This window comes from Hevea brasiliensis, chromosome 9, assembly GCF_030052815.1.
Source record: "Hevea brasiliensis isolate MT/VB/25A 57/8 chromosome 9, ASM3005281v1, whole genome shotgun sequence".
Classification (NCBI taxonomy): domain Eukaryota; kingdom Viridiplantae; phylum Streptophyta; class Magnoliopsida; order Malpighiales; family Euphorbiaceae; genus Hevea; species Hevea brasiliensis.
In genome coordinates, this window is record NC_079501.1 from 3122465 (window position 1) to 3133429 (window position 10965).

Here is a 10965-nt window from a genome sequence, read left to right on the forward strand (position 1 = left end):
ATCCCTTTTGCAAAAACTACCCAAATGAGCTCTAAAAATTCTAAAACTTTGCCTCGCTGTCCTTAGCAATATTATAGAGCTAACGCAAAAGGAATTATATTTTTCTAACCTACCATGAATATTTTATAAATTTTTAATTGAAATCAAGCACTAGATAATTAAGAAAAATAGGGGTTCGGGTTTACCTATGTCAATTCCGACCCTGGAGATGCGTCCGAGACGTCTGAAAATGGTGGGATAGCCTATAACCTCGACCCAATTCGAAGACTTTTTTGGTAGCCTGTCTGCCTGGCCCAAAATTGCAAACTCGAGGAATTGTTGAATTTCCGCGAATTGAAGGTACCTACGCAAAGCTCACAATACAGGGGTTAGTATATAATTTTTACGGAATTTTCTAAATTCATTTAATGCTCGAAAAAATACTGTGAAGTCTCACATGACCCACCAAAAAACGGTGTCAGAAAAATTTGAAATGGGTATTGCCGCGAAGCTCTTGACAAGTGGAGCACTCTGGTACTCTCAGATTTTTTGTGAGGTTTACGGTTTTCGAGAAATCTAGCCCGAAAGTCAAAATGGGCTAAAACTTCCCGGATAAAAATTGGACAAACCGGTTGATGGACTTTTGTGTTCTTGGTGTCTATGGAAAACTCTCGAAGTGTAGAAGTGTTTTGGGATAAGACCCGGCCCGATTGGTGGTCAGATTTCTAGAATCGGCCCGGGAAGGTGAAGCAGTGCGCTACACACGTAAGCACTTTTGGGCGCGTTTTTCCGACGCTACAAGCAACGGCCTAAGTCAGCAAGTAATGCAAGAGGGGAAGAGAGGAGAGAGAAAATGAGAGAGAGAGGGAGGGTGTCGGGGGTGTGCGAAGAAGAAGAAGAAAAAGAAAATGGGCCGGTCCAATTCAACCAGTCCTATCCGGTCCTGTTCAATTCAACCGGTTCGATTCAAGATACCCGAAATTAAATTTTTACTCTGCCCTGGAACAAAAAACGAGGCCCCAAAATTCTAAAAAAATTCTAGAAAACTCAAAAAAATTCATAGAGTCCAAATATATTTTTAGTTTTGTCACGTCGTCTTTAAATTAATTTTTTAAAAATCATCAAAGTTTTATATTTTCGAAAATCGAACCCAATTTCTAAAATTCGAAAAATTTTAAATAATTTTCCAAAATTTAAATAAAATAAAATATTAATATCTACCCATATAATAATTAATTTAAAAATTATGGATGTTACAATAACCTTCATTTCTCCATCTGGGAATTAGAGGAGGCTATTTTGGCCTGCAGATCTTTGTACATGTTTTGTGCAAACAAAGTTAAAGAGTCAACTTTTTGATCAATAGACTGAGTGTTACAGACACAGTTTTTCTCCTTGCACTTGATGGATAAGTGAGACTTCTGATAGACATACTTTAGAGCTTTGCTGTTGTCCATAATGTCTTTAAAGAGTCTCTGTTGTTCGCATATTTTTTTCTAAACAAGCCAGACGGACAACCCTGTCCTTTCACTCCAGCTGAAGAAGTGCTAAATTGGCAAATAAAGAATGCTGCAGTTCAAAATAAAACATTGCAGCGTATATCTTAGACGGCCTTTGTTTGATCTGATCCCTAAGGTGGGGCTATCTTCTTTAGTAACTTTAACAGATGGCTGTGTCGGTAACCGGTTACCTATCCGGTTCCCTGTAAAAGGTGAACTCCTCACCTATATAAGGAGTCTCACTATCAGTTTGTAAGAAACGGAGTTATCTCATAAATAAAAATCCCTTGTGTGTACTCTATCTAGCCCAAAATATCCAAAAAACCCAGCTTACTCACAGCCCAAACACGATTCCTACACTTTAGTCTCACTCCACCTCTTACCCAGTAAATATGACTGGCCCATTCTAGTTATTGGCTTTTTAGACACTAGAGCCCACAATCCATTATCCAACACTATGGAATTATGATCTCAGAAATAAAAATCCCTTGTGTGTTCTCTCTAATGGCATTCTATGTAACGGTCGAGCTCCAACCACTAGAGGAATTGTCCGCTTTGGCCATAAGCCTCACAGTTTTATCCCATAAGTGGAATGGAGAACTTCTCAGGAGGTCACCCATCCTAGAATTTCTCTCAAGCGAGCATGCTTAACCCTGAAGTTCTTCCAACTCTCGAGGCCATTCCACCAAAAAGCGCCTCTAGTAATTAATTCTTCCATTTTATATATCATTACTTTTTGAACCCAAGACCATGTGAGATTTGCCTAAGGGATCTTTCTCCCCCCTTTTCGGGACTCAGCGTCCTCACTGAGGTTTTCCCCACCATCGCCCAAGAGAACACGCGAGCGACTCTGATACCAATTATAATGGTCGGGCTACAACCATTAGAGGAATTGTCCGCTTTGGCCATAAGCCTCACGGATTTGTCTCATAGGTGGAATGGAGAACTTCCTAGGAGGTCACCTATCCTAGGATTTCTCTCAAGCGAGCATGCTTAACCCTAAAGTTCTTCCAACTCTCTAGGCCATTCCACCAAAAGGCGCTTCTAGTGATTAATTTCCCCATTTTATATATTATTACTTTTTGAACCCAAGACCATTTCCATGCTTTGCCGATGTGAGATTTGCTTAAGAGACCAAAAATTTGGGCCATTTCTCGATTTATGCGCATCATCCTTGCGCAGGGGCCATGCTAATCTTTTTTGTATCATTTCAATTTTATTAGATGTCCCCGATACCAATTGTAATGGTTGGGCTCCAACGCTTTGGCCATAAGCCTCACGGTTTTGTCCCATAGGTGAAATGGAGAACTTTCCAGGAGGTTACCCATTCTAAGATTTCTCTCAAGCGAGCACGCTTAACCTTAGAGTTCTTCCAACTCTTCAGGCTATTCTACCCAAAGGCGCCTCTAGTAATTAGTTCCCCCATTTTGTATATCATTACTTTTTGAATCCAATACCATCTCCATGCTTTGCCGATTTAGGATTTACCTAAGGGACCTTTCCTGGGAAGTTCTCCATTCCACCTATGGGACAAAACTGTGAGACTTATGGCCAAAACGGACAATTTCTCTAGTGGTTAGAGCCCAACTGTTACATTCCAAACACTCTCTCTTTCTCCTGAAAACCTATATTTACTGGGTAAGAGGTGGAGTGAGACTAAAGGTGTAGGAATGGTGTTTGGGCTGTGAGTTTTGAACTCCATGATTCTTGGAAAAGATGAACTGTCCATTAGAACAGTGAATTGATGTCCAATGAGGTGGAATTCAAAATTTTTGATTCCATTTTTTACCAGATCTAGGTAGATCCCAGGGGCAATGTCCATCTATTCTCAAGGGATAGACATAGTGGCTGTCAGTAGTAACAATTATGATCGGATAATGCTTCTTTTCCTTGGGTAGTAGTTGAATCATCATAGACTGGAATATGGGAAGAGAGACGGTGGAATGCCTGGGAGGTTGGAACGTTGTTTGGACTGTTCCATCAGAATTTCTCCAAAAAGAATATTCTGTTAACTGTATTGGTTGGGAAGTAGCATGCAGCTTCTCATAATTGGTCAACTAGGTTTTTGGTATGAGCTGCCCCAGCTCATTCCTGGAAAGTTGTCTAATGACATCAATCTGAGGCATACTTACATTGCCTCTCTTCCTAAATAATTACAACAAAATATGTATAAAGATCTGTAGGCCAAAATAGCCTATTTGGATAAGGAACTCAGAACCCTCATGTAGAAATCCCTGAAGATGATGCAGAATAGTTTTTTTTTGCTCCCCCCAACACTCAACAAGCCTCTAGGTCAACTTCAGGTCCTTAGTTCACACTTGATAATGTTCCTCTATCTAAATGGAAAGATAGACTTGTAAAGTTCACACAAGGGATTTTTATTTCGGAGATAACTCTGTTTTTTACAAACTGAGAGCTAAAGAAGAAAAATATTAATACTTTAATAAGTGAAATTTAAAAATATTTAAAAATTCAAAATTTTGAAAAATGAGTAAAAAAAAATAGTGCCTGTCTAGACAGAAGGCAGTAAAAAAAAAAAGTGACCTGCACGTGGCGCACTTGCGTAGTGTTGCTGGAGTTAACGGCAAAGAAACGACGTTAAAGTCCTGGCAACACACAGAGCACTGAGTGAGCAGGCGTGAGTGGAGCCAAGAAATTCAGCGGGCCGGTTTTGATAAAAAAGGAAATGGGCTCACCTTGATAGTGTAAGTCGCACACGTGTAATAGGTGCTTTGGTTGGAATGGGGCTAATTAGCCACAGAATTTTAGATTAGATTGATTCAGTGTCAGAATGGAGCCCAGCCATTCTTTTTTTTGGGCTTTGACATGTTTTGTCGAAGACAACAGATAGCTAATTTCCACCTTGAAAATTAATTTTAAATCATTTTTTCATTCAAGTGGATCAAATTAAAAACACACAGAGTTAAATAATATGGCAAAAATTATTAAACATGGTTTGCGTTTATAGCTAAGGGAATTATTTTAGGGATAACGTTCCTATTCCAAAAACATCAGCTTAGTGTCCCATCATGAGATCTATACATCAGCATGTCAATTATAATTAAATTCACTATAATAAAATTATTGAACATTTCTCTATTGTATTTGAAATTACATAAATTAAAATAAAAAATTTACCTCTATATATAAAATATTTAAGTTGTCATATGGTATTTATATTTTCAGTGCTTTCACATTATAATTAATAATTATTATCTTTTATGTTAAGTGTTTAATTTTCTTTTTATTTTTATTTTAAACATCTTTATTATTTTCATTGTTACTTTAATTTTCACAATTTAAATAATTATTTTAATTTTATTTTTTTAAGTTTGCTTTTTAGATTTTTAAATTTTTAATATTTATTCTATCATAAAAATTCATGTATAATATATATATATATATATATATATATATATATATATATATATTTATTTAAAAATGTAAAATTATATTATAAAAATTATAAATAAATTGTGCAATAAATAATGTAGATGTTTTCACTAGATATTGTAATTTATTTAAAAATATATGATTTATTTGTGCCATAAAGAATTATAATGTATATTGTGTCAAATGTAGGTTATGGCCATTAATTTCAAGCGACCAACTTTGACAATTAAAATGAAAATTTTTTTATGATAAAGTTAATTTTTTATTTAAATGGCTTTCATTTATATATATATATATATATATATATATATATATATATATATATATATATATATATATATATATATATATATATATATATATATATACTGAGATATTTGACATATCAATCATTTTTTTTCTTATACTTTTCCTCTCAAAATTTTCCTTTGATTTACTATATTTTCTATTATTTTTATTAAAAATTTATTTGGTTTCAATTTCAAAACTTATTTATATTTTTGTTATTTTTTATTCCCTATAATATTAAAGAGAGACTTGAGCCAAAATTATTCTCATTGACAATGTCACTATTTCTCGGATTATTATTATAATAATAATAATTATTATTATTATTATTATTTAAAATTTATTTTTTATATGAAATTTTTATTTATTTTATTATTTTAATTGCATTTATTTATAAATCCTAATTACCATGATGGAAATAATTATAAATATAGTAATAACCAATTAACTTAGCTTTTAATTTTAAGACTATTAATACATATTAATATATATTCCATATACTTAAAATTTTGTATGTTATATTTTTTTATTTTCTTTTTTTAATATTATTATACGCTTTATATTATTAACATATTTTTTTAAGAATATTAATAATATTAATAAAGATAATATTTAAATATTTTTTTAAAAGAATATAAAAAATTTTGATACTTTAAATGATGAAAATATCATTGATTAATCTTAAATTATTTTATATTTTTAATTTATATTTTTTATTTTTAATTTGTATTTCTTTTTTATTATTTTTTAAAACACAAAAAATTTTGAAAATCCAGTGGCAAAAACTGCTTGTTTACGGAAAAGGTACCCATAAACATCAGGCACCATGGATTTTAACTTTTTCCTCTTCTGGTTCTCTTTTTAATTTTTGAAATAAAATTTAATTTATCTTTATATTTATTGGAGATGTTTAATTTAATTTATTTTAAATTTTTAGTCTAATTTAGTATAAAAAGTTTATTTTATGTCTAAATTCTCCCAAAATTAAGAAATATGTAACTTATTTATCAATTTGGTGCGTGAGTTGATTTTTTTTTATTTTTTAAAGTTAATTATTTTTAATGTTTATTAAATAATTATAATTAGTTTTTTAAATTTTACTTTTTTAATATTAATTAATAATATGAAAATAAAAATTTAATATTTTTTATATTTTTAATTTTATTTAATTATAATTTTCTAATTTTAAATTAAAAACATGAAAATATAAACATAATTTTGCTAATTTAAATAATTAAAATTAATTATAGTACTTTTATTTTTAATTAATTATATGAAAATAAAAAAAATATTTTTATTAATTTTCAATTTAATTAAGTATAATTATTATACTTTTTATTTTTAATTAATTCTATGAAAATATAAAATAATATTTTTGATATTTTTATTTAATTAATTATATAATATAAATATAATATTTTAATAATAAAAAATAAAAAATAAAAAATAAATAAACATTAAAAAATAACGCATGTAATGAATTTGAACTAATTTAAACTTAAATCAAACTTTATAAATTAAAAATTAAAAATAGATTAAATTTAGCCTTTCCCGATAAGCATAAATGACAAATTGCTTTAATTTTTAGGGGGGCGCGGCTTATTTGCTTTGCGCTTCCCTTTTCTTAATCGCGCGTCAAGCCAATTTTTCTAGTGTGAAGTGACTATTGTACCCTTATCCTTTGAAGAACATAAACTGCATTATTGATGGTGGCAGCGGCACATGGACATAGCAATTGTAGTTGATTTATCTGGATTTGTTCCTTGCAAATATAGCAAATGGAAAATTTTCGCATGGTAGTGAGCAACTGCTAAATACTAACATCAACAAAATTTTAGCAATGGAGCCGGAGATGGAGGCAGCAAAATGGGTGGCGATGTTGACTGACTCAGTGAGTCAGTTGGGTGGCTGTACACATCGAGAGTGGGCACGAGAATCGGCAAAGATATAATAGTCATTTTGCAGTATAATTGGCTGGAGCGCGAATAGCTGCGTCCTTTTTATAGGTTGTACTTGTAAGCCAATGCCAACTCCAATGGTACAGTGACACCCAGAGCGGCGAGTCACGTTCCAATATCTGGAAGAGTAGCGTGTAAGACCATGGCTGCATTCTAAAGTTACGCTGTAACGTTAGAAAGTAGAAAGTGGCAGATGTACGTTGAAGATTGACAAGTGGGGCTCACTCTCTGCTCATCTATCGCTAATTTAGAGAAATTATTAGCACTCCATTTACATTATTTTTTATAATTATATAAAATAAATTTTTTATATTATAAATTTTTTTTTTTTATAAAAAATGAAATTCTAAATATATCTAATAATTAACCTTTAATTTACTACACTTTCTTGTCTCCATTATACAGTGATCTCCACGCGCTACTAGCCACTGCTCAATTAAACTTTTAAGTACTAATTTGCAAGTTAATTATTATAGATTGATAAAATCTATACTTTTTTTTATTAAAAAAAAATCAAATGATCTTTAATGTATATGTTAAAAATATCTGGAATATCAATTTATCTTGAATATTTGTGGTCCAGAGTGGTTGCCATTCACGCGCCTTTCGCTCGCGTGGATCGTATATGGAAAAGCTACGGTTGCTCAGTGCCTGGTGTTCCTGCTACTAGTAATACGTCTTCAACGTTCGTGCATTGAATTGATTCCCTCATTTTCCTTCTCCCTCTTAACTTTTTCATTCTCTTTCCTATTCTGCATTTCTTGTTTTGATTCGGATTTTTTTGGTTACGAGCCCCGCCCCTCCTCCCCTCTTCCTCTATCTATCTTTTTCAATAATAGTATTATTCGATTTCGTCTTTGCCTCGCTTTCTTACACTGGTCTCTTCTTCTTTTTCAAACCCCATCTGCTTACTCACCTTTCTTTATTTTCAACATTCTCTCTATCCCCTCTTTCTCTCTGTCTCTGCTCTGGTTTTGATCTGCGCATCCCTGAAAGGGCAAGCCAGAAATGAAGGTCTTATTCCTTTCTTGGGATCTGTTTTTATCATTCTTTATTTCTTCCTGATTCTTCATGAAATTTATTGCTTTGGCTTCTTGTGAATCCAAGGCATTGCTTGTTTATGTGTTTTGCTTGAATCACTTCTTGATTTGGTTGATTCTTGAGTATCACAGGAGTCCCTTTCTGGGTTTGGTTTAAAAGAATATTTATATCACACTTTCTTTTTCTTTTCAAGCTTCATAAAGTTGTGTTTGGTTTTATTCTGAATCAATGGTTTTGAAGTTTTTATTTTATTTTTTTATTTTTTGTCTTTCGATCTTTTTGTAATCTCCTTGTTAAAGAACTGTATCACAAACTTTGTGATCATTTGAAATAATTCTGTTTTGATTCAAATGGTTGCAGAAATTTGTTCTTAAGCTGGACTTACAAGACAACAAAGGCAAGCAGAAGGCATTGAAGACGGTTTCTACCCTTTCAGGTATCAAATCTTTTCTAAAAACTACAATTTGTGTTGATAATCTCACTTTGGCAATAAGTTAATTAGCAGAAATTATCAAAATATTAAAAAAAAAAAAAATTCCAATCAGAGCATATCTTATTTTTGTCCGAAATGAGTCGGTGCTGACACGTGTCCTATACAAAAAAGCTGAAACCAGCGTGGCATACACATAAAAAAATTAATAATCATCCAATTAAATGTATTTATTTAATTAAACGGTCATCAATTGTTGACGATAGACACACGCCCACTGATAATAATTTAATTTATTTTGAATTTAAAATATAATACATATTTATTTTAAGCGAAGGTAATTATTGTTATTACAGTGATGGTGGACACAATTGTTTAAGTCAGCCATTGCGCAACCATCATTCTCCTAAGAATAATGCCACTGAGTTATTAATTTCATAAGGGGACATGTAAATCCATAAGAAAGGAATCCAAACATGCTTATGTGAATAGTGATGAGAAAGGACTTCTCAGCGTGCAAGCTCCTAAAACGGAAATTACTGGCTAATGGTGGGGTTGGGGTTGTTGGTGATGGGTAGGGCCACCGGCCACAGATGCAAACATTCTGCATGAAAATTCATTATAAATTATGAAATTCATGGCTATTATTGTGTGAATTAATCAGTGCACCTTCATACAGAGGAATTGTAGGCACATGAATTTTGAGTTTTATTATTGGGCAGGTTGGTGGTAGTGTGGGCAATTTCAATTTGGTCCTAATTTTTTACAGTAATCGAAATTGAATAGAATATAATCAAAATTTTGGTTTCATATTGATTTGATTTTACCAATATTTTGTGAAAAATTTTCACTAGGCCCCTTGTCTTTTTCTGTTATATGTATTGATTGGAATTTATTACGAAGTTGGTTTCTTTTTGTATTGATCGTATAGGGATTGATTCCATTGTCATGGACATGAAGGATAAGAAATTAACGGTGATTGGAACTGTTGATCCTGTGGCTGTTGTTAGCAAATTGAGAAAGCATTGGCAAACTAATATAATCTCAGTAGGGCCAGCCAAGGAGCCTGAGAAGAAAGAAGAGCCTAAGAAGGAGGAACCCAAGAAAGAAGAGGAGGCTAAGAAAGAGGAACCCAAGAAAGAAGAGGAGGCTAAGAAAGAGGAACCCAAGAAAGAGGAGCAAGCTAAGAAAGAGGAACCCAAGAAGGAAGAAGAGAAGGAGGAACCCAAGAAAGAGGAGGGGGAGAAGAAGGAAGAAGAGAAAAACGAAGACGCAGCTCCTGCTCCTCCTCCTGCTCCTGCTCCATCACCAGCACCAGCACCTGCTCTTCCACCTGACCCAGTTTTAGAGCTGGTCAAGGCCTACAAAGCTTATAATCCTCATCTCACCACGTATTACTACGTTCAAAGCATCGAGGAGAATCCAAATGCCTGCGTTATTTGTTAAGTTGATGGCTATCTAAATTTCAAGACAAGACAGATTTTCCCAACCGGTGTTGGTTTTTAATCTCATCAGTTCTTATGTGTTAAGAGGTAAACACCGAATTAGTAAGAGAGGAACCTTGTGTATAAATGGTGATGTTTTCAGAACATAAAAGTAATTTTGTATAAAGAATAAATGAAATTTTGGGAACTTGTTTTCTTGCATGCCCTAGTACGTTGCAATTATATATCATCTATTTTTCCATTCCTAAACATGCAACCTTACTCAAATTTAGGTGTATAGATTAAGTCTACAAATTCATATTATTAAATCTTGTAGTATAATTAGAGTCATCTCTTATTCAAGAGAGAAATAACAAGTAATGAATCATATGGGGACTGAGATTATGTAATACCTCAGGGGTTTAACAAGGATGGGATGGGAGCAGTCCAGGTGGGTCATTGTGAGATCTATCGTATTCTTTTTCAGTGGGAATAAATTTTGACAACTGTCATTGAACTTATCTAATTATAACATTACAGTCTCTTAATTTAAAAATGTAACATAAAACCTCATCAATTTTTAAATTTTGCACAGTAAATTTACTCTAACCTCCAATTACCAGTTTTTTAATTAGATGCTGACTTGGATAGTTCCAACACGGAACTTAGTCAGTATTTATCTTTTCTCTCTCAAGCTATGTGTAAATTGAATCATTTTTCTTTCTATAGTCAAAATAATTTTTCATGAGGAGAGAGAAATATTGACTAAGTGTCATGCGGGAGCTATTCACATCAATTTCTAATTGAAAAATCAGTAATTGAAAGTCAGAGGGATTTTACTGTGTAAAATTTAAAAGTTTAGGGAGTTTTATATTACATTTTAAAATTAAAAGATTATAATATTATAATTATATAAGTTCAAGGACGGTTATTGAAATTTATCCCTTTACGTG

At 32.5% G+C, this 10965-nt stretch overlaps 1 protein-coding gene and 1 non-coding gene across 2 annotated transcripts; one reads left to right on the forward strand and one right to left on the reverse strand.

The window, feature by feature from the left end:
* Positions 1 to 2614: 2614 nt before the first annotated feature.
* LOC131183707 (U6 spliceosomal RNA) lies at positions 2615 to 2714 on the reverse strand. Its single transcript, XR_009151744.1, has one exon. It is a non-coding gene; the product is annotated as a U6 spliceosomal RNA (small nuclear RNA).
* A 5120-nt stretch (positions 2715 to 7834) lies between these two features.
* Positions 7835 to 10234, forward strand: LOC110667023 (heavy metal-associated isoprenylated plant protein 39). Its single transcript, XM_021827723.2, has 3 exons — positions 7835 to 8131; positions 8519 to 8594; positions 9520 to 10234. Exons 1-3 carry the CDS (start codon positions 8126 to 8128, stop codon positions 10032 to 10034), a joined length of 597 nt encoding a protein of 198 aa, XP_021683415.2. The 5' UTR covers positions 7835 to 8125; the 3' UTR covers positions 10035 to 10234.
* Positions 10235 to 10965: the final 731 nt, after the last annotated feature.

What these genes read in the sequence shown, in the direction of transcription:
- LOC110667023 (XM_021827723.2), top strand. An exon ending in GACGGTTTCTACCCTTTCAG is followed by an intron (nt 8,595 to 9,519) that starts GTATCAAATCTT and finishes TTGATCGTATAG; the next exon opens with GGATTGATTCCATTGTCATG.